Consider the following 23,384-nt stretch of genomic DNA (forward strand, 5'->3'; position numbering starts at 1 on the left):
CGTGGCTCCTGCTGGTTGACGATACCAGTTCTGTGTGACATTTTTGCAAGTTGTTTCCCGAATCAGATATGCCGAATTGACTTGACATGAGATTCCGAACCTGCGAAGGGAGCATTTTTTGGTTGCACCTTCGTTCACACCAGAAAGATCAGCGATGCCGATTAAAATTGCAAAATGTCCGCTACTAGAATGGATACTGCTGTTTCGTTATTCAATATCCGAAGTCCAATTCACTTCATTCACACATATCAGTATCAATCGTTGACATTTTTCACTAATAAGAATTGATGAGCGCTTCATCACAGCAGTGCTACCTTATTTTTACCTTCGAAGGTAATATATTACTTCGTGTCATTTTTTTTCCCGTTGATTCGTGAACCGTTAGATAGAAAACGAATTGAGGATGAATGTTTACTCGATCGTACGGATACGTGAGGGCATCTAATATAAATAATAAATACGAAGGTACACCTTCGTACACACTATCATACTGGACTCGCATATTTAATTCAGTTTTAATTCCATATGTGAGTTAATATCGTCGTCAAGGAAGAGACTGTTTGCCTGTGCTAGCCAAGTGCGAGAATCGGGACAAATACAACGCCCACAGGTAGATGGTGACAAAATCCACCGTAATATCCCGAAAATCGGGAATCGTGTTAGAGCGCACAGGTGACTAGTCAGGTCCGGATTGAAAATGAAACGTCCCTGACTGTTTGCCACATCCCTCGGCTACAAATAGCCGGCTACAATCGAAATGCCCCGAGGGGCGGGTGCTGGGCTGCCCAGTCACCAGTCGCTGTCAGTTTTCTCGGAACGCTCGACCACCAGGACGTCATAACTCGTATCGCCGTGCGCCATGAACACCATGTGGCGCCCGGCCTTGTTGAACAGGGACGCCATCGTCGCTAAGGAAGAGCCCGACGACCACCACCACAACCCCTCCGCCGTCAACGTAGAACCTCCCGCGGACGACCATGGGGAAGACGAAAAGACGGAGGATCTCGCAGGGAAGATGTCGACGATTTGGCGACCCAACCTCGGCCGGCTGTACGCCAGCGTCGCCGAGATGGAGGTATCGGAGAGCGAAGAGGAGGAGAAGGATGCGACGAAGAAGGGCGTGAAGCGGAAGAGAGGCCCTCGCCCGAAGGGGCCATGCGAGCACGGGTCGAAGTGCAAGGTGTGCGGTGCTTGTCCGCACGGTCGTCAGCGCTCTCGGTGCCAGGAGTGCGGTGGGTCTCAAATCTGCGAGCACGGTCGTCACCGCTTCAGCTGCAAGGAGTGCGGTGGTGCATCAATCTGCGAGCACGGTCGTCACCGCCATAGGTGCAAGGAGTGCGGCGGGTCTCAGATCTGCGAGCGCGGCCGTCGGCGCTCTCGGTGCAAGGAGTGCAAGAAATAGCTCAACTCAAGCTGCGGCTGATTCGACGTCCTAATCGACAAACTAAAGACCTCCAGGGCTCTCCCCGCGCTTCAGGTCCTCGCGGTGTTTTCCCAACATCTCCCCGACCTCCGCCTTGACGGCGTCGTCCCACGACTCCTCCATCTGGCGCAGCCGATCGGCGATCGCCAGCGCGTGTCCGCACACGCGATCGCGAACAAAGTCCGTCACCGCCGCCGTCTTGAGCGCGCCGAACCCGTCCCGGTCCAAACGCGCGTCCACAGCTGTGTCCATATCTCATCGGTCATTGGCTATGCCGACATTCCCGGGGACGGACCCTGTCAAATCACTAAATTTCCTATCCCGCCCTCGGCAGCCCTCGCTTCTGCCCGAGCTGCGTGTTGGTTGGCTGCGAAAGTATGTGAGATGGCACGTATGGTTCGCTCGCCCGCACCTGAACAACCGCTCTCAATGCGAAGGTTGTAGATGGCTTGTCGTGTGTTTTTGTTTCACGTCGTGCCATGTGTTTCGAAGCAACTCCAAATTAACACTTAAACGCATGTGTTTCATCCAGAGATCCGGGACATCCGCGTTGGCAACAATACCACGAGCTTGACCGTCGTCAGGTGCACATTCCATGCGAACGCCCATCCCTGAAGTTGCTGATCTTGTCTGGCTGTGAATTTCCAGGATTTCGCGGTGAGCTAGCTGCTCTCGCGTGGAAGATTCGGTACTGAACTTATCTTTCGCTGCGCAAATCTTTGCTTTCATGGACTCCTATGTAAAGGGTTCGTTTCCAAGAACAAAGACGATTAGCTTGTCTTAGAGGCCGTGACATGATTGATAAATATTTTCGACGATCATTCGACGATCATTTCCATAGGAAACGGCACGTAATGAGAAAAGTAAAGTCAAAAGACAGCTGGAAAAACAGTCCCAATACCCTTAGCATATCTTTTGTGAGGGAGCCTAAAAACCTCCAAGTCAAGCCAGCATTTAAACTTAGCTGCAGTAGAAATACGACTGCATCGAAATGCTGAGAAGTGTGATCCGATCCACTTATTTTAAAGATGCCCAGGTGCAACATGAACGCAAGAACAAAGAGGGAAAACGTTTCCAGTGCCTGCTGCACGTCTGAAGCAAAAGGTTCATATGTAAGGTGAATGATGGTCGCTACCTGTGACACGGGGATAGTTGTCAAATGTTAGCAGGATCGATTGGATTGGCATTCCCTCTCGATGCGTGTTCGATAATCAATTCCGTGCATTTGATGAATTCTGGACAACAAACTGGTGGGGCCACAGTCACAAATGATTGATTAACCAAAATATTATGGGAGAATAGTTATCAACGCAAGTTCCCTTACCCTGAACGATGCAGAGAGATACATGGGCTGCCATCAGGGGTCGATCTTGCAATATGATCGTTACAATCTGAGCCAAAGGTTTGATGCTGATGTTGACAAATTTATCGAGGAGAATGTCAAACGGTTGAGTAAGTGGACACGCACCATAAGGGACAACTTTCGGGCCATCAACATAAAATCCCACCAATAATATACGGGATGGAAACCTTGAAATAAGTAGCCGAGCCTAATTTTCACCGATTGCCAATGCAAACGATCGTTATGACTTCGCATATGCCAAAATACGAGGCAGAGTGGAATGCAGAGATATACAACAGAGAACACTCCGGCGCCTAGAAGCCAGGCACGATGCAATTTAGTTTCAGCACTCAAGCTCAAGTCGGCAAGCAAATATGTGCCAGTATCAACGAAATTCCGCGTTCGTATGAGCTGGACAAGGTGTTTGATAATGATAATCCATGAAAAACGGAACATTATCAAAGCAAAACAAATGGTCATGTCATAGGCAGTGGCGGACATTTTAGAAATCTGATCCTCTGTTGGTCCAAGGACAGCATTCCCGTATTCATCTTCCCATCGCTCATCCATACGACTAAGAAGCGCATCTCTGCCACGACCGAGCTCAAAGAAATTTGGCGCAGTTTTCAACTCGTGGAGTGATTGTTGGAGCACCGAAGTGTCGTTACCCTTTCTTCGTTCAGAGGTGATATTTTCCTCGATCTCCGTTATCTTCTTGTAAAATTCACACCTCCTTTGCCAAACATCACGGGCAAGAAAGGTTGAGTAGCAAAAAAAGGATAAAAGAAGTATCATCCCGGGCAAGCTCATGTAATATGCGACATAGTGGTAGTGATTCCAGTGCAGTAAACAGTCCGTCTCAAACGAACGGACGGATGGAGTTGATAGTTTATCTGCAATTTGGAAGAGAAAATATTGCGCATCAGACCAATCTAAGTCAATGTTCTTGAGGATGGCCTGTCGTAATGGTCAAGCAGAAAGCGAATGATGAAGCGAATTCATGTGACAAAGAGAAAACAAGGAAAGCTCTTGGGGTAAATATGCTGACATTCGACCACCATTATCTGAAAATGCGACAGCATTATCCTACACAGGCCTACAGTAAAATTGTGCCGACGACTAGCTATGCGGAAAACAGTCATTACAACTGCCCCTTGTACCGCAAACAATGTGGTCAAAATCAAAACACCCGTGACAGCTGTCGAACACTCATTACACTTCAGGCTTCGCCCATCCATAGACGGACTTGCATATCCACGCGAGCAAACGGCGCAAAGATTACCTTCATGACCGGTCGTACAAGCACTGTGCACGCCTCCGAGGCATGCGCGGAAATTCAAGCATTTATAAATAAAAGTAATATTCCTGCTGGTCCTCCAATAACCAGATTTCACGACGATGTGTTCTGAGGAAAGACCGTTGCATATGCCACCATTCGGGCAAGGGTGGCATTCAAATGAATCTTCAGGATGACTCCGATAGGTGGACAACGATCTGTCATTGGGATTATACGGAGAAATGCAATGGCACGCGTCCTTTTCATAATTTGCAAGAAAGCCGGGAAGACGTTCACCAGAAAATGTCGTCCATAACTCCTTTCGGTAGCCATTTTGTTTTGACGTATCCATGTCATTTGGACACGCCGTGCAGTCTTGAGGGCCAGGGGATTCCTTGTAGTGACCGTTAGTGCACGGGACGCACACACCATATGGATGAAGAACAGGTGAATAAATATCCGACATGGAGACAACCATGTTGTACAGATTAGGGCTTGCAGATATGCTTTTTGTAGAGTCACTGTACCCCGTGCTGACAGTGGAACCACGGCGAGTGTCTTCTGTATAGCCAGGCATGCACTCACACTGGCCATTTTGATCGTTTTGCGAGTTCGGTTTGACATCTTTGCAAGCCAATAGTGTGAAAGGAAAGTGGGTCTTGCTGAGACCTATAGTTACAACATCAAATTGGAGCAAATACGATCTCCCGCGGTCCCCAAGAATTCTTAACTCTGTAAAAGTAGCCATTCCATCAGTCAAAGGAGCAATTTGACCACGAATACCCCGCGCACTCGGCATAACAGAAATCATTGCAAATGTGTTCAAATCATCGCATACGTTATTAGCAATGTCCAAGGTAAGCAACCGAATATGTGGGGTGATTATGAAGTCATTTTCAAATGTTGCAGGTGGCTCGTCCAAAAAGTCTAAGCGTTTTGGGATACCTGGAATTATGGTAATCTCAAGCTCGTCATTATTCAGTTCTTGATAGGATGCATCTTCGCACACTTGCAGGGGACAATAGCTTGAAAATCGAAATCTGTAATTGCCAACATATGGACGTTCAAGATATAGACCATATGCACGTCCAAACCATGAAGGTTTCGTTTGAATTCCATAGAACGCGCATTTCGTATCATGATCAAAGTTGCTCGCTTGAGCCCCCAGGAGTGAACTTGAACCTTCACCGCTCTTTGTTAAGGCGTTTGCGCGAGCTTTCTCTGAGTCGATGTCTGATGGATAACAGAACTGAGGAATCGGGATGCCATTCACGCCATCCTGACACCATGCAACAAATCCTTGCGTTGCCAACAATTGCGCTCGGCTCCGATTTGACAACATCGTCATATTTGCTGTGTAGGTCACCTCCTCGCCTGATGCAAAGTTTTTCCCATAAACAAGCTCGACGGTCACATTTCTTGTCTGCTCAGTTTCCTGATTCACACGAACCAATGTGCCTCCAGCATCGCGGATCACAACAAGAGTATGTCTAAGGGAAACCAACATATCTGCTCGGTAAACTAGGCTGTCAACGCACAATCCATCTCCAGCACGTCGATAACACGTTGGGCAGCCACACACATCCAAACTTGACATGGGACCCGTTGTGACTGTAATGAAGAAAGAGTAAGCAAGAAGCGACGGAGAGGAAATTGTGACCACGAAGTTTCCTGATTTTGGCCTCACTAGCTGAAGGTCATCGATGATCCCTTCGCCGAGAGCAGTGCGACGAGTACTGACAAAAAAATGTGTAACAAAGTTGTCCTCAATCATCGATGGCGTTTTTCTAGCGATTGAACAGTGAGAGTCGTGATCTTCTTTGGATTCCTCGTGCGAGTCTCTGACTGATGTGACCAGTTCCCGGCGCACGCCTGTTCCGAGCTGGTCAATATCGAGCTGGCCAATCAAATTGTTTCCACCGTCCATTACAACAACAGCAAAGCTCTCTATCTGTAGTGAACGCTCCGAGGGATAGACAGTTCGCAACGTGTATATCTTATTGTTGAACAAAAGGTAGGATCGCACAAGGTGAAGAATATGAGGTTATTCACTAATGTTATTTGAAAAAGAAGCTTGAATGCAAAAAAAGTCTGGTGTTGACCATCGTGTGCACATTTGGGACATTAAGTTTGTACGGACTTCCAATTTCGATCGCAAAAGATGAAATATCACTAAACAATCCATCTCCTCCGAACGTGAGATTATAAAAGCCAATCAATGGATTCCTAATTTGAATCCTATCAAATATCACAGTCCCTTTCCCAGATTGCAAGGTTTCAGTATTATCACCGGAATTTTGCAGGAGTGCTGCGGTCCCATTAGTTCCAACTGGACTGTCAGTGATGTTTGCGAACACCGGCATCGTGAGCAGATTAGAGGAGCCAACAAAGTTCAACCCTGCATCGTATACGCCGACAGTTATCGGTTTGATCTTAACCAGTGGTCCTGATGCATACGTAGCTTGAGGCGTTGAAATAATTTTCAGCCTTACTGCCTGCCCCTCGGTAACCTTTATGGTGAGTGTGACGAAACGAAGAGAGGGAGAAGAAAATAGTATATCGTGTATCCCCTTTTGAGGTGATAGGAGTCGAATAGATGCAAAGTAGGCAATGTCTCGCTGAGTGTAGACAAAATCGGTTCCTCCTGTTCCTGGACCGCCTGGATGTGCTCCAACCTTAGCTGTGTTGCATATGAGATGCACGGGGCGCGAATGGGTGTCGGTTTGTCCGACAGAGGATCCGCCTGCATCCAAAACTTGAACGATAATCGGAGAAGCAGAACTTGATAGTACTGATGTGTACATGCTCTGAAACGTGAAACTAAATTTCGGTGGAAGCGCGAGACCCAGTTTCACGGCCACCCCTGGAAGTATTTCTACTCCAAAACTCACCCCGATTATCCCAGGCGATTTAAAGGTCATGAGCAGTGGATTCAACGCCGTGGCCTGCTTAGGTGCCAAGAGAGCTAGGTTCGTAAATGAATACAATCCTTCTAATGGATTTCCAGAAAATTCATCTGGCTGATCAGGCAAACATGTAGGAGAGTAGGTGGAACCAGCAGATGACTGAGAGCTTGAGTCTTGTGGATGAAGCAAGCACACTGCACTTCCAACTATGCTTTCGTGCTTCATGGTAATTTTCTGCTTGGGGCAGTATAAACCACCAACCTTGCATGCGATGTCATGATCTCCGCGTAGAATGTTTTCTCCGCTATCGAGTACATAAGTTCGTATTGGTGATAGGCTAACGACATCGGAAACATTATACACGGCACATGTGCAAGTGTCATCAGAATTGCTTTGAACAACTGTGCTGGTGTCACAGATGCCGTTCAAATGGAACTTCGGACAGGGTGCAGAGATGCCAAGGTGATGTGCCCGGCCTGGATACAATGTAATTTGTACTGTTGCACTCTCCAGCATGGGATCTAATGGCATTGTAGTCAGCGAAATTTCAAAGATTCCATGCGGTGGTTTATACAAAGCGATATCATCGATGACCGCATAGTTGGAAATTCCCTCCATTTCATAGACAGTACTCAACGTGCCAGTAGTCGTATTAAACGATCCATTCATTGTCACAAGAATCGTAGCGCGAGATTGCCTTGTGTTATCACCAGTGATGTGAGGGTAAAGTCCATCAGTGGCCAACCCAGGAAGGGATATCGAGACATAGCGACGTTGGTGAGTTTCTGTTGTCACGTCATATTGTGATGAAATGTTAAATTCTTCAACATGGGTTTGATTAACAACGCGCCACAATGTTACGTTCCGGAACGATTCCAGGAATTTGCCTTGCGTTTGATTAGTATCTCTTAGCAATGTGGTAGGATAAGTGAATGAAGTCCGCACAATAGTTGCATCGGCCCCAACTGGATTTCGTACCGTGATATGCGACGATTCTTTTACAGGTCCAAATACGACATCAACAGTTGATACATTGAAGTCGGGCAGCTTGCCTGAAAGATGATTCCCGCCAGAATCTACAGGCACGACGCGGATGACGTCCAGAGGCACAAGGTGATCCATAGAAGCGTACTTCCGAAAAGTTGATAAATTGACGTTCCCGAGAGAGAGTGAGTACTCGCCCATGTCTTTTAACGTGTCGGCTAGAACATGAGCATGCAACTTCGTTCGATCTCCTGCGATAACGTTTACAGTGATTGCTGCATCTAGCAAGGGGCGAAAGTCCGCATCAGAACTTTGAAATACCAGCTCTGGGGTCCTAAAAACAGTAACTTTCTGCTCGGTACATTTTATGACATGAGCTCCAATGATTGGTCGCACAATCAACATGTCAGAAAATTCAACAAAACCTTCTCTTTCTGTGTGTGCCATGATAGTGCCGGTCAAACTGGCAGTGACAGAATAACAAAGTACTTCCCGACTCACGTCAGCATCCAAAAAGACGTCATACCGATCATTTACACCGAGCTGATTCCCGCCTCCGTCAAGAACTTCCAATCTAAATTTTCCAATCGGAACAAGAGATGCAGCTGACAATTCAACTGTACTTACGAGATGCACAGCATGCCATTGATAGCCACGAGTGCCACGGTTCATGCGAATGCCTTGGACAGATGATACGAGTGCAGGAGAGCTGAATTCAAGTCCATACCATCCGACGGGTTTGCATCCTATACTGAATGAATAAGCAGGAAAACGCCATTCAGCAGCACCCGCGGCATCTGTTTGAGCAATGACTCCGTACACCTGAAGGCCTGGCTGTCCATGAGGCAAAACCGTTACAGTTCTGCGTTCTCGATCATTTTCGAGTTGATTATTACCGCCGTCGAAAATATTTAACGCGATCGTTGTAGTGACTACCTCCTCTGAAGAATCGCAGGCTATAATCACATCTGCATAATTAGAAATGTTCAGGTAGACTGCTTCTCCAGGGATAATTTCAAGCTTTGATACCGAAAGAGCATGAACATCCTCCAGTGAACCGCGCAATCGTGCATAGAACTGAAGACGATAAAAGCCTTGGGATGGCGACCCAAAAGTTAAAGTACTGTCACTTCCTGGCTTTCTTGACCCTGTGGGCTCTTGGTTGACTAATTTCAGATCATAGAACGTCGCAGTGCCGTTTATGGATTCTACCATTTCTGAACCATGGAGTCTCGCACCGTTCACGCGTCGTTCAAGCATGTCAGCACCCAGAATCCCGTTGTATTCTGACTGACTGGTAGTGCTGACAACGTGTATTGCGTGTGTAGAACTATCCAGGTCACCAATTTGATTACTGCCGGCGTCCAAAATATCCACAAATATTGGCCCGAGCATTACAGAAAGTGATGCCGATTTGATAATGCCATCTGATGACCAACCTAACTTCTGATCGTTTGCAGATACGTACCCCGGTCGGACAAGTATTTGAGCAGGAGCCCCAGGAAATACAGTTATCACTTGTGTGGTTATTCCAGGCATGCTGATGCATGAATCCATGCCACGGGTGCAATCCCGAAGTGAAAAAATGAGATGATAGTCCCCCCGGGCAAGGGAATGAGAAAACCTTGGGGTCAGTGATAGGAAACCTCGATCAGTCACTCCCTCGAAGCCAGAATCAAGTTCATATGTTTGGCCACGCCGAGGAGATGCGGAGGAATTAATCGTTATTTTCACTGAGAAGCCTCGAGTTCCACCCTCGCCAATGTCGTTTTCCATGACGAATCCATCAAGATCAGCTATTCGCATCTGAAATGTACCGAGAGTCATGCTATAGTCGTTTCGAACTGAACCGTGCATGTACACATCTGAAGTCTGCCGACTGATAACTTGAAGGTGATGAGGCCGTCCATATATTTTCAATGGCTGCTCTGCCATATGAAAATCTTTCGAATTCATTGAGAACGCAACTGTCACTTTCCTTGGATCGTCGTTTGGAAGCCACTCCATCGCTTGATAGAAATCAACGTTCCCATCCGTGGCTCCAAGGGGGTTACAACGCGTCTTCCCAGACACAACGTGTGTCCTGCATATCGGACAAATGATCGTTGTCGCAGTGACAAACACGGCCGGTTGATCTGAGCTTGCATTCTGATTGAACCGACATACCAGTGAGGCAGTGTTTATGAATGGCCCCCCAACGAGCGTAATACGGGAAGGGATCTGATTAGCATCTTCTCCAGTTATCATTACGGATGGAGGGGAAACGCCATTTGCTAAAATCCTTGTCACGATTGGCACCGCGTAAAATCTGTATACCATTTTATCGTCTGTCCACAGAGAGATGTTGAAAAGCTCATCACGGGTGGCTACAGAGTGCTCATAAAAGACATTGAAAGAGAGCTGAACAATTGCAAATCCACTCGCCAAAGGACCTTGATCTGTTCGATCTGAGATTTCTACCGCCTGTGGCGCTGTGCAACGCACTTCGGTGCTGTTGACAACCATGGCAGGAACCCAGCCTCCAATCGGAAATATGTCAACATCATCGATCGAAAATCCAAACCGACATGATGCAAAGCTACTTTTACCTTTGCTTCCTGTGTTGCCTGTTGGGAATCCAGAACCTGATAAAGTGATCGCAGTACTAGCCCCAGAAGATGGACCGTATCTTGGCGATATTGATGTGATTTCTGCAGTAGAAAGTCTTGAATATGTGACTGTCGGTTCGGTAAGAGAAGCGGTAATAAGAGAAAATACATCAGAGGCATACACCATTGCCCTGAGAGGCTCGGTTGACAGGTGTGATGCAATCCGACGGAAACATTGAGCAGTGCAGGAGACCGTGGTATCAGGACCACCAATTTCAAGTTTCACTACGCGAGAATTCGTTGTCGCAGATCCTCCTGTCAATGCGAATAAAAAACCACCACTCCATGTTCCATCCGGCATCACAGCCATTCGGTGAACATTGATTTCTTTGAGGCCCTCGTCGTCGCTTCCTGATAAAACAACCTCTCTCAAACAGCCCTGATCATCAAAGTCATCAAAATGTAAACTGAACATCCATATGCGTCCCGGTGAGGAATCACAACCATCGTCATGACATCTCACAGTTGCAGTTCCAGCGTAAGCATACTGGCCATGAGCGACAACCGATTTGAATGTTGAATGGGCCATTTTTCTTCGGTCAGGGATATCCCCGTCAAAATACATTTCATCACCATCAACTTTGTCAACAATCCTGCTAGCTTCTGCGCGGATTTTGAGTACAGAGGGGTAATATCCGGCATCCGAATTAATAGTTCGGGATGATCCTACAAAAATAACGTAGTGAGCGTCATCAATTGAGGCAAATGTGGCGGCGTTGAATCTAAATGCATCACGACGAATAGCGCATGTTCCGCATCGTCGCTCCAGGTAACCGGGTGAAATTGGGACATCTTTAATAGAAGTAAGGATCCCATCCCGAACTTCTAGTACCCCGACACGAGACTTAATATTGACATCTCTTGGCGTGGCTTTGTAAAGTAAGGTGCCCTCCTCATCATTTGTGGTCATCGCATCTAATATCCAGCCTTCATTGTGAGTGAAGAAGTCTATCGCCGATCTGTTGTGATTAGAAGCGAGGGATCCATTTCTTCCATCCCAGCGATATATCCTGAATATATATTCATATGGGTCGTCGTGATCGCTGTTAGATTGCGTGATCGATCCTTTGTTTCTCCACATATTCAATACAGTGTAGACAAATGATCTGTTGGAATCCAGTGAAATATCTCGATACCCTCCCTCATCCCGCCAACCGTGTGCTGTTTGGTACATGGAATTCCAGCCTGGGGTAGTCCGCCCACCTGGATGACTTTGTGTGCAGTTATTTTCTGTCGTCATGCCAGATCCGCACCAGTTGTCGATTGGAATCATCGGAAGGGGTTGAGAATGACTAGGTGGACGGGCTGGCCCGGACTTCCCCCAACCAGGTGCGTCACTCTCAGTGTCTCCAACCGAGGAGATTTCAACCACGGCGTCTCTCCCAGAAGAATCATAAACACTCGCAAATATTCTACCATTCCTTCCATTGTACGCCAAGTCTGCTACGTGACGATCCCCTTCAATTTCTCTTCGGGTGGTAAATCTATAGCCATACGTGCCATCACGTCGTTTTTGGAGGGAGATCCCAGGACGAACCTACGAAAACCAGGTTTGTAACTGTCAAACGCGTCATGCAAATTGAAAAGGTATCTATAAAGGGAGATAAACACGAGTTTTAGTTCCTACAAGCGAGCAATCGATGCCGGATCGACCAGGAGTGCACAGACAAGTTCCGTCAAGCTGTTTCACAAGTTTTGGGAAAGAAGTGGCGTTAGACATCACGCGGTTCCTAAGGTGTTATGCAAGATGAATTGATGTCACACCTGACAGATGCCATAACCCTTGCCCTCGTAGCAGTCGTTGGGACAGTAATAATACGTAAGACTAGCCCCTTGGCACGACACGAAACAGAAAACGAACGAAAGAAAGGTCAGGCGCCTAGGCATCAGTTAAATTTGGTGAAAAGAAACTGGAGCTGTGTGGAAGTCAGGCCGTGTGCTCGCGTCTTCTATCAGTCGACCATTAGAATTCCCGCGTGATCATGCAAGTAGAATAACGTCGATGCCCGAAGCAATCAATTTCTTCCAGTGTTTGGGTCCATGAGAGCCGTGAGATTGCGAATAAGACGAGAACGCTGCGTTCTTGCGGTGAGCAGTTCAATAAAAGCGAGCAGCATACTCATAACTTTTACCTTCGGTACCTTCGAAGGTAAAATGTACAAGTAGCCTTAATATGAGGGTAAAAGTTCACACATATTACGAAGGTAAAGATATATATTATCCATGTACCTTCAAAGGTATGGATACCTTCGTATAATATTATACTTAAGATATGATAAAAGATCTTTATTTATTAGTCTACGAATAGACACTGAATAGACCATATATATGCCCTGAGAAGCTGATGACATGTATGGCCTTTCGATCTTTGGTAGTCTTCGGATTTTTTTTGTGGCCCCGGGGAGGGGATTTCTGTTGCAATCAAGTCTGATGAAACGAAAGTCCTCAGTTAGGATCAAAGAAGAACGAAGATTGTTCCATTCTCAGGTTTGATAGCAGTCATAACCTGAAATTGACTGATTTGCAGATATGGGCCCGAGCGTTTTTTTCTGTTCGGCTCCCGCAAGCATTCCCTTTTAGCCTTGAGTGAGAGATAGAGTTCAACAAGATAGACTCGCACTGCCTTTTTACTGGAAGTTGGTGCTTGAGGCCTAAGAGTTGCAAAGACGAGTGTGTGGTTCTTTAACCTCCTCTATGTACTCCTCTTAAGCCACTTAGAAACCTGTTGTAACTCAGCAATGAGTTTGTCAAAGACCCTGACTACAAAAATCCTCTAGAGAGTGTCTAACTGGTTGACTTTTAGTGTACTTCAGACAATCTATAGTCAGTTTACAAGTAGGGTTGTAACAGAAATTGGTATCGAAGCTACTGAATTGTCAAGTGACCCCCTGTCAGTACTTTGCAGAACATAAACATCACAAAGGACACGCACAGCAAGGTCCATCAACCTTTGGCCCCGGTTATACCAGATTCCAATTGAACTCGGTCCCGACCAAACTGATCGATGCGATCTTACAGCAAGTCTTAGCTGTGCTCCAGGAGTAGCACGATGCTAGAAGGGGCGTTTCTGTTGCAATCAAGTCTGATGATTGTTCTATTCTCAGTTTTGATAGCATGTTTGATAACTGGCTGAGGGAGTGGCCGACGAGCCGCTTCGCGGCTGTTTAAACTCTGAGCCCTGAAAACCCAACCCCAAACCCCTAAAGACACGGCGCAGACCCTAAAGATACAGCGCGCCGCTTGTTACTCGCGCGTCAGCGGCTACATGATAGCGCATCTTGCTAATGTAAAAAACCGCTCCTGGCAGCGCGTGGCGCTCTTCAGGATATGTACGGGAATAATCAACCCAAGGATGACCAGTCCCGCCCAACACAGCACTACCTTCGTATGATTTTTATATATAGGAGCACGATTGGTATCCAAACCAATATCGTTGTCTTCGGTCATCAAATAAAAACGCAAAACAAAACTTTATTTTAACCTTCGAAGGTATGGATATTCTATCTTCAATTATTCGTAAATAACGTTTCAAGTACCTTCGCTTCGTACCTTCGAAGGTACCGAATCAAGGTACTTTTTTCGGCTACATACTTGCATTGTACCTTCGTATGAGTCTTGTATGTCCATACCTGCCTATATCGCTTTTCCGGTGCAGACAGTCGCGGATCAAAATCCGACGTAAACCGGTCGACTCGACACCCAAATGTCTGAGTTGGAAGAAGTAAAATTTAGGCTTGCCCGCGAAATAGATGCTCGAGCAAGCGAGCGCGCCGGGCGCATACGCGCGGAAACGGAACTCCGCGAATTGAAGCTCAGGTTAGGCTCTTCACCTCGGCTTCCAGTGCACGAAAGTCTCGAACGCGACGATGTTATGACGAACACGAAAGCTGAACCGGCAACCGCCATAACTCCTCGGCGCACTGGTCGTAATTTGACAAGTGCACTTAGCAGCTCACCTTCGTTGCCGGCGTTTACCTCGTCGTTCACGTTTTTACCGGCTGCAACTTTCTATTCATGCTTTGCGCAACGGAACGGGACACCACGCCAGCCCTCTCTCGTGCCACTTGCGCGTGGCAGGATACAACTACACGGCCACGTCGCCAAGGAAAGTCTTGAAGGATTAAGCCAATTTAGCCATCTTTGGCTCCTTTTTGTATTTCATCTAAATACCGATCTGCATCAAACTGTCCTATGCGCGCCACACGAGCGCAACACCGGTAGGATACAGAAAAGGAGCACCGTGAAAGCCAAGGTGCGCGTGCCCTCACTCGGTGGGGAGAAGAAGGGTGTCTTTGCAACTCGTACTCCACACCGTCCAGTACCAATAGGTTTGTCACTTGTCGAGTTGCGAAGCATTGAATTCGATAGAGGCTATTTAGAAGTAGTTGGTGCTGACTTGGTGGACGGGACGCCGATTCTTGATGTGAAACCTTACATACCGTTTTCTGATGCCCCGTCATCCGGTACTTCAACCGTGTTTGTTCCGGGTTGGGTAACGTCGGCATGTGGTACCCCAGTAAAAGACTATTTCGCATGCTCATCTGTGTCGTGGGCGCCGAATGTTCGTGAGTCGCTCCGTGCTTTCTGGATTTCTCGTGGTGGTTTTAAAGTATCCCTCTATGACAACCCCGATGAATTCCTGAGGTTGGTTGAGCAAGTTCTGTTCCGTGACATTCGATCAACTCATCAGCGATCAAAACAAACCAACTGCGATGACGTATGTCGCACGGGGAAATGGCGAGTTGTCCTCGATGGGATCTCGATACGATACGACATCAGCACCACAAATGATGTAGTCATAGTCGCGCACGATAACGATCTTTCTGTAGCCAACAACTAAGTATTTTTTCTTCAAGCACATGAACGTGGAAAACCAACATGAAACAATCCATGAAACGAGGTATTCAAATAGCCACATGTAAATGGCCACGACTCAGCCCCTCGTTGTCATTGCACCAGTTCTAAAAAACGGGCTTCAAGCTCCATCAACATGGCATGTATGAGCGCAGTAAATTTGCTGTGAGCGAGGCTACCATCTTCATAAATGTAGTCGCACACAACCAAAGCAGTGTCTACTCTCAGCGTTCCAGATGCCCCACCGCCGCCGTGTGCTCTTAAAACCAGCTTTAAAGTCTCGCTAGATCTTGTCAGCTCGCTTTCCAGCGATATCCGGTAGTTTAATTTTGAACAACACCTTGACGCAACTCTCTGCGTTGGGAAAAGAACTGATCGCTTCTCAAAAACAATAACAAAAACATGCAGTATCGCACTCAGTGAAAAGTAACCTGCTATGAACGCTATCATGACATCGTGGCTATCTGGATACTCCACCGGGTATAGTTGGGCAAATAGTGCAATCCCGCATGTAAATATTCCGACGTAAATCTTCAGGCAGGTTGTGATCTGTGACTCAGAATATCCCAGTTCATGTAAATTCTGGAAGCTCATAGAAGGAAGCTACCACTTAGATTTCCCAATTAGATTTCATACCAGAGTTTAAAGCAAGGGTGTTCCTGGTTACGCACCGCAATCGCAAGCTCATCAAAAGCCCGTTTCAACTGGCCCGAGTCCAATAAATCGTGTTGCTTTGGCAAGTGGAACACTTTTCTTCCCAAGCCGTCCTTCATATGCTCGAATAACACTCGCTCAGAGCTGCGTCTTCAAGTTTGCACACATGCAGCGAATCACCTGCTTTAAGTCGTCGGACTAACCCGCTAAGCCTCTGGGTGAGTTACGCAGTGTTCGCTATGCGCGGCGTCACTAGGGGATAGGCCAGTCGCACTATTTATTGACTTTCACCAATAGACCATACTATGACTCCCGATATCGTCGACTCGTTGATTTCGTTGACTCGTTGACTTTTGACTAAAATTGGGTCGCGGGTGTTTTTTTCCCTATGGCGCCCAGTCAGGACGGCGAGCGCGCTGAGCGGCTCACTAATACACCGTTCGGCGCCAAAGATGGAGGGCATCATCATCGGAAGCGCACATTGGTGTTGACGAGTTTGCGTCGCACGAAACGACGTTGCGCCTGAGCTACGGTTTCATTGGCGAGTTGCCGGTCTATTAACTCGTAAAACCATGATATTGTCGTAGCTAAGGCGCAACTTCGTATGTGACGACGCTATCTCGTCAACGCCGATGCGCGCTCCTGATGATGGCGTCCTCCATCTTTGGTGCCGAGTAGCGTATTTGCCAGTTGTCTAGCGCGCTCGCCGTCCACACAGGGCGCCATACGGAAAAAAAACACGCTCGACCCAAAATGTTTGGCGCGGAGCGAGTGTCGGTATGATCGCGTGTCATTCAATCTGCAGTGGACAAGCAACCCATGTTGTATATTTGTATGGTTAGATATTAGCTAGCTGGTGTTAGACTTGCTTGTTTAAATAGACAAACACACTCTAATACACATGGTTGTGAATTTGTACGGATGCTCCATCGGCTCAAAAAGCCTATACAAACCTAATAACACTCTATAAACACTTCTAAAACCTGACCTTGTTAGTGTAAACGATCATTGAATTGTACAAATAACTTCACATACATGCAATGCATCATATCTTCATATTGCATGTACCAGTAAAACTCTTCAGGCATGAAAACACGTTGCACAAATTGCTTGATCGATTTGTCTTCCTGCTTGTTGTCGAGTCGAGATAGCGGGGGAAAGCTCGCAGCCCAAGGACAAATGACTGCATTTTTCCAGCCTGCTTTCAGGCGGTGTTTACGAATTCGTGCATATTGTAAATCGACTGGTATGGCTTCTTTATTTCACGACGCTGCGAGTTCACGAAGGTGGCTGTGCTCACACGTGGGGGGTCGGTTAGCGCCATGGACGTCGATCCTGGCAAACGTGCGTGGAATGTTGTCTCATGGGTGCCCCATTGACATAAAATCCCTCTCGACTTCACAAACGTCGCAGATCTGTATGTTGGAGGGATCGGCTTTTCTGCAGGCGAGGCACCCGCTTTTAGCAACATGTCACCATTCCTTCGCACTCAGCAGAAAACTCAGCTACAAGCTTAAACCGTTGTCTTCGTGGAAAAGACGGTTTCAGATTACTTCAACGGGGAAAATTCTTCGCAAGCAGAAAGGCAAGCGCCACAAATCTTTTTCAAAATCGCGGAAGCGGAGGCTGCGTTTGCGCACTCCCAAGTTGGTGCACCAGGCTTCAGCAACACACATTAAAAAAACAGGTTTTGCGTTGCGTTGACATCAGGAGGGCGCAGGGCACCGGAAGGCGCAGGACTACGACTATCTCGTGAATCGCAATGTCAACTTAAACATTTGGATTAAAAAACTGAGTCTTCATGCCGGTTCGAAGGCGTTGCTTAGAAACCACAACGCCTGACAGATTTTGAAAAGTGTTTGCGCTGAGCAAACTAGCTAGGGAAGACATTTTCACTACGTGGGAAATTCTTCTCTCAACACCTTGCTTACGATATCGTATCCATAGGTGTTCATAGAGGATCGGATGAAAACTACTGTACCTGGTACCATCCCATGCATGCAACATCTCGATTTGCAATGACTCGTGACGGGTGTGGGCGTGTGGGTAAAAAATTAATGAAGCCGCACTAGATCGGAAAGTGCGATTATATAAATATACCTTCGAAGGTAATAATGAGTTCTCCCGCGGCTGGCCGAGATAGGTGATCGATCGAAAGATCGCGAGCGTACGTCCCACGGGGGATCGGCAAAGCCACGAATCGAGGTCCAGACTGGGCGCCACAGGACAAAACAACAACCGAGAACCTCAATGTCTGGCGCCGAGCGCGTGTCAGTAATTGCAACCGACCGGTGTTCGCATGTGCGTGGTTTTCCCTTTCAGAGAGAGCATCTTGCATATCCTTAAAAAAACGATGTGACGAGATAATCTCGGGCGTCAAAGTGAGAAATTCGCTTTAAAACACGAAATTTGATATGAAGGTACACAAGTAATAGGAGGAACAAAAAATCACGCCTGGTGAGACATTCCTTTCAAAATCACGCAAATTTGATAGATAGGTGACGCTGCGTCCTAAACTTTTAAATCACGCCATATTTTTTATCGGTAGCATATTTTCCCAGGTACGGGTTTTTGGAGTCGGGGTTGATGCAGGGTTTAGGGTTTATGCTGGCGCCTTGTACGCCGCACAGCGGCGTCATCCCGTCGCGCACCCTAAACCCCAAACCCAATACCAACCGTAGCCTGGGACGCGACCTTAGAATCCGAGCGCGGCGTGTGGCAAGTTGCGCCACGGCACGCGCGTCGCACTCGGGAAAAACTTGCCAGACCTGGAAAAAACCGAAAAACCTCGCCCATACCTGGCAACACGCTGTTCCCTTACATTTTCCCCTTACATATTATGGGATATTCTATACCTTCGCACCTTTGAAAGTATTAACAGATATTTAACTCGATGTTGTACACTTGATTTGAAATCCAGAATAAATAAACACATACATCGAAGGTATCATGATAAGAATATACGAAATACAACTGGAATACATGTATGTCACGTTTATTTGAAGGTGGAGGTGAGACATTCCTTTCAAAATCGCGCAATTTGATAGGGTGACGCTGCGTCGAAAAACTTTTAAATCGCGCATAAAGTTTAGTTTATTACAGTTGCCCCGAAGGTACGAAGGTAATAATAAAAATAAAATAAGTTCATTTGTTAAAATAATAAAGTCATCATACGAAGCAAGGATCTTCGACCGGCACGAGGAAACGTGAAGCAACTGACGTTGGTAACTTTTAGGGCTTTACGGGGGTTATACACGCCTTCCAAGGTTTCCGAATCGCTCTCTTCAACTTGCACGGTCCGACTACGACGATTCAGGTGCGCACCCGACTGAACATATCATGGGATTCCGTGTCGCTCCTATTCACCAGTGCATGCACAAACCCTGATTTGGTTCCTCCGATGGGGCCATCTCAGTTGTAGGGTTTCGGTTTATTTCCTCTTTCTCCAGTTGCGGACGGCGGACGCCGGCAAAATCCGGACCTTCGGCCATTTCCGACCTCGCGCTTTCCCTTTTTGTCTCTCGAAATTTAAAGTAAAGCTGCATATACGTTTTGTAACTGCAGGATGCCCCCCAAGTTCGATCCCTCCTCCGTCATCGAGGTCTTCCTTCGTGCCACTGGTGGTGAAGTTGGCGCTGCCTCCTCTCTGGCCCCCAAAATTGGTCCACTGGGTCTCTCTCCCAAAAAGGTCGGGGAGGATATCGCCAAGGAAACGAAGAAAGACTGGAACGGCCTGCGCGTGACTGTTAAGCTCACTGTACAGAATCGACAAGCGAAGGTTTCGGTGGTTCCCTCTGCCTCAGCGCTTGTTATCAAGGCTCTCAAGGAACCCCCACGCGATCGGAAAAAGGTATGTTGCTTTTCACCTTCTGCGGCCCACCACCAATGTTTCCGCCCTCTGCAACGATCGTCGCACTGCCAACACGGTAATTGCGACATTTGCCCGCGCGATGGAGGCCTATGAAACTCCGAGATGTCCGAGCGCTTCCGATTCTCAGCTGCTCTACTGGTCCCATATTGTTCGTCTTAAGCCCTTAACTTTCAGTAACCCTTACGCATCTATCCCTTCCCCTTTTTCAAGGTCAAACATGTCAAGCACTCCGGCAACATTAGCCTGGACGACGTCATCGAAATTGCGCGCATAATGCGTCCAAGATCTATGGCCAAGGAGCTCAAGGGAACTGTTAAGGAGATTCTTGGCACAGCAAAATCGACAGGGTGCACCGTTGAGGGAGAAGACCCCCAGGACGTGCAGCAATCCATTCAGGATGGTGACATCGAAATCCCCGACATGTGAAAATTGCGAGAGTGAAGACGTAACTTGCGTTTCTTTATTAGATTTGTTTACGATCTATTTTGAATATGGGGAATTTAAATTGCAGTGCTCAAGTAGATGATGTTTGCGCTGGGGAGGACGTTTTTCTTGGCCCTGGCAGTCTCACATCGTTCTTTTGAGTAGATGTTGTCGCAATAGACCGGCGCAGTTCCACGGGTGTATCAACAGGCCTTGTCACAGTTTTGGACACGCCTTCAGGGGTGCGCTGCAATCTTGCTGTCTTCCTTGTCTCGATAATTGCAGAGTTGCGCCCGAAGAATTCGCCCTCATCTTCCGACGACTCCTCTGTACCCGTCTCTTCGGAAGGATAGTCCCCACCGTATGCAACCGCGGCAATATCATCTTCAGAATCAGATAGCTGGGGTGCAGGAATCTTTTTCCACGCGCTTTTGTCATCAAGCTCAGAAGTTCCTGTTCGGGTGATAGTTTTCCCGATTCCCACTTCAGCGGCCCTGCCTTTGCGTGCTTCCAAAATTTCTTGAGTGCGCCTCAAAACCTTTAGCTTAATGTTGAATCTCGCATCGGCGCCAATCCAATAATCAGACAGCAGGGTCACCGCTAGTGAGTAAGAACCGGGGTTAAGCACGGGAAATTGGACCTGAAGCGTTGCTCCACTGGAGTTGGAATGAGCTTCATGAAGTACTACGGTATCTAGCCTCTGGTGAGATAGCACTGCGTTCGCTGCCGGGTCTGCTACCAGAAGCCACCAGCCTTCGCTTCGTTCAAAGTGCTGGCAAAATGGAAGCGGGGGCAGGTCGTCTTTGGTCGCAACGATAATGCTATTGGGTTCATCTGTGCAGACACCGCGACCTATCTTGAGGTTTACAGTGCATGTTACGATATCCATGCTGCATATTTCCTCCTCTCCCTGCGTCTCAAAAGTTGCACGCAGCAAGTCAACCCTTGGGGCAAATCTTAGAAAAGCATCTGCATCAGCTATTTGACAAGGGGTGAGACCTGCTTTGGCGAAAAGTTCGTTCCTTTCATTTCTCCCTCTGGGCGTTGCCAGAAGGTCACGAAGCGATCGACATTTCATGCGTGTCAGCAGTGTTGCAGCCCTCTCATCCGTGTGTGGCAGCTGAAGCAAAGATGCAAGACCTTCGGAGTTTTCTCCCCTACGGATGGAAGGTGAAACAGCTTGCGTGATACACTGCGCAAATTCAAGAAAGCTTAACACTGGGCGTAGATAGCTGTATCCAAGTTGGTTATATGGTGTAAACGCCAGCTTCAGGGCCTCGTCCCACAGCTTTGGCATTGCAGCCATAACCAACTTAAGGTCAGCCTCAAGCGACGCATCTATAGCATCTGTCAGTCTACAGGCTTGTGCCAGCATTAACATGTGCGCCTTAACAACTGCCGGATGTCGCCTCTGAAACTTAGGATCCTTGGCATCATATTCATTGCGCAGCACTGCAAGTAACCGCCGCACAGGCTCCTCGTGCTCCCGCCTGTAAGGAATTTGGATGTACTCTGCCGCGACGGAGAGAAGCTTGGGAACCTTTGCAGTCGACAGATTGGGCTTGAGCTCGCTGGAAAAATGCCGGATGCTCTGCTTTAGCACTCCACCACTGCCTCCGACATACCTGTTCAAGTTCACGACGGCAATAACAGCAAAACCAAGTGGGAGGAGTATACCAACGCCAACAAGGAGGCAGAGAATAAGTGGACCCGAGCCGTCTTGACCAAACATCCATTGAGGGAGCGCGACACCAAGTCTAACGGGCTGTTTTCCATCCGGATGGCCATGTTTTTCGAAGTTTTCACGAGCAGTATCATCTGTCAACGCCTTATAGGCGGGAGTGATAGAGTCCGTGAAGAAAAGGTGCGCTTCAGGATCTGGGTTTTTATCAGGGTGATACTGGAGTGATAGCTTTCGATAAGCCTTCTTAATGACGGATATATCCGAGCCCATAGATATGTTTAGGATAGAATAGGGATCAAAGATCTTGGTTTCGGATTCCCGAGAGTTCTTGACGTGCACTACGAGTAGGACGGAGACAAACCAGCCGAGTACAAGGACAAGATTGAAGCCGCTGAGAAGTGCACGCAGTTTACCACGCATCGTTGGCGTGGCACGCGCATGTCGCGCAGCTTGGGCTTCGCCCCACTTAGAAGATGCGTCAAACGGTGCAGCCGCTGCGCTCGTGGCTCTCTTGGGCTTGGTGTCGCCGTTTACAGTGAAGCGCTTCAGCAGCCACCCACCGACGCGCCACATCGTGATCGGAACGAGGAAAAATTGTATGAGAGCAAAAAGGAAGATTGGAAAGAGGTTCCCGTGGCTCTCCGTCGCGTCCGCCATCTCCCTCTAAAAACAAATGCCAGACCTGTATTCTTTCTCCGGAGTCCCGCTTATGGCCGTCGTGCAGATGGTTGGTCTTCGGAAAAAGCAACTTGATACCCGAAGGTATTTTTTATTCGTCTCTGATAGGTTCATGGAGTAGTGTTCCAGGTGAATAACACTTATATCCGTGCAAGGTGCCTCACTCTATCTAGCTAGTGACTAATACACATGGTAGAGAATTTGTACGGATGCTCCATCGGATTAAAAAGCCCATACAAACCCAAACCGTACTGAGGTTCGCGGGAGGCTGAATTGGGACGAGTCATAATAGTCATTTTTAAGAGTGATGATCAATGGAGCTTCGGTGAAAGACGGATTAGAAGGGCTACTTTCGCATGGTTTGAAGCTGCATTTTCATCGATACATCGGTCAACTTCAACGTCTTCCACCGCCTCATCAGAAGACGCCTTGGCGTCCACTCTTCGTTTGCAAGTGGCGTCATGTGAGGACGACGACTAAGTGCACGCCAAGCGCAACGATAAGGACGTCCCGCAGAACAGTCGCCGTCGAAATGACACGGAAGGCGTCGCACGTGTTGTTTTGTTAGTCAGCAATAAAGAAATGACAAACGACGACCGTACGGTTGTTTAGTCAATGACTTTTGCAAATGATCCAGCTCT

General features: G+C 47.6%; 7 protein-coding genes across 7 annotated transcripts; 4 read left to right on the forward strand and 3 right to left on the reverse strand.

Moving 5' to 3' along the window:
• The first annotated feature begins 850 nt into the window (after nt 1-850).
• Nucleotides 851-2,563, forward strand: MICPUN_107594 (predicted protein). Its single transcript, XM_002507250.1, has one exon. The coding sequence runs from the start codon at nt 860-862 to the stop codon at nt 1,400-1,402; it is 543 nt and encodes a 180-aa protein (XP_002507296.1). The 5' UTR covers nt 851-859; the 3' UTR covers nt 1,403-2,563.
• On the reverse strand, nt 1,374-12,299 carry MICPUN_55418 (predicted protein; the record flags this gene model as incomplete). Its single annotated transcript, XM_002507647.1, has 7 exons — nt 1,374-2,158; nt 2,325-2,554; nt 2,748-2,814; nt 2,892-3,722; nt 3,824-6,037; nt 6,144-12,116; nt 12,189-12,299. 7 exons carry the CDS (start codon nt 12,297-12,299, stop codon nt 1,850-1,852), a joined length of 9,735 nt encoding a protein of 3,244 aa, XP_002507693.1. The 3' UTR covers nt 1,374-1,849.
• Nucleotides 12,300-14,049: 1,750 nt separating this feature from the next.
• MICPUN_55419 (predicted protein) lies at nt 14,050-16,179 on the forward strand. The gene has a single exon (XM_002507251.1). The coding sequence runs from the start codon at nt 14,283-14,285 to the stop codon at nt 15,417-15,419; it is 1,137 nt and encodes a 378-aa protein (XP_002507297.1). The 5' UTR covers nt 14,050-14,282; the 3' UTR covers nt 15,420-16,179.
• MICPUN_55420 (predicted protein) lies at nt 15,418-16,027 on the reverse strand (the record flags this gene model as incomplete). Its single annotated transcript, XM_002507648.1, has 1 exon — nt 15,418-16,027. One exon carries the CDS (start codon nt 16,025-16,027, stop codon nt 15,527-15,529), a length of 501 nt encoding a protein of 166 aa, XP_002507694.1. The 3' UTR covers nt 15,418-15,526.
• A 1,156-nt stretch (nt 16,180-17,335) lies between the features above and the next one.
• On the forward strand, nt 17,336-17,791 carry MICPUN_55421 (predicted protein; the record flags this gene model as incomplete). The annotated part of the gene is made up of 1 exon (XM_002507252.1): nt 17,336-17,791. The coding sequence occupies one exon, from the start codon at nt 17,336-17,338 to the stop codon at nt 17,789-17,791; it is 456 nt and encodes a 151-aa protein (XP_002507298.1).
• A 1,598-nt stretch (nt 17,792-19,389) lies between these two features.
• Nucleotides 19,390-21,147, forward strand: MICPUN_106714 (predicted protein). Its single transcript, XM_002507253.1, has 3 exons — nt 19,390-19,403; nt 19,652-19,937; nt 20,169-21,147. The coding sequence occupies exons 2-3, from the start codon at nt 19,653-19,655 to the stop codon at nt 20,382-20,384; spliced, it is 501 nt and encodes a 166-aa protein (XP_002507299.1). The 5' UTR covers nt 19,390-19,403; nt 19,652; the 3' UTR covers nt 20,385-21,147.
• On the reverse strand, nt 20,397-22,722 carry MICPUN_113312 (DnaJ protein; the record flags this gene model as incomplete). Its single annotated transcript, XM_002507649.1, has 1 exon — nt 20,397-22,722. The coding sequence occupies one exon, from the start codon at nt 22,720-22,722 to the stop codon at nt 20,473-20,475; it is 2,250 nt and encodes a 749-aa protein (XP_002507695.1). The 3' UTR covers nt 20,397-20,472.
• Between the last annotated feature and the right edge of the window lie 662 nt (nt 22,723-23,384).

This window comes from Micromonas commoda, chromosome 1, assembly GCF_000090985.2.
Source record: "Micromonas commoda chromosome 1, complete sequence".
In the NCBI taxonomy this organism is placed as follows: Eukaryota; Viridiplantae; Chlorophyta; class Mamiellophyceae; order Mamiellales; family Mamiellaceae; genus Micromonas; species Micromonas commoda.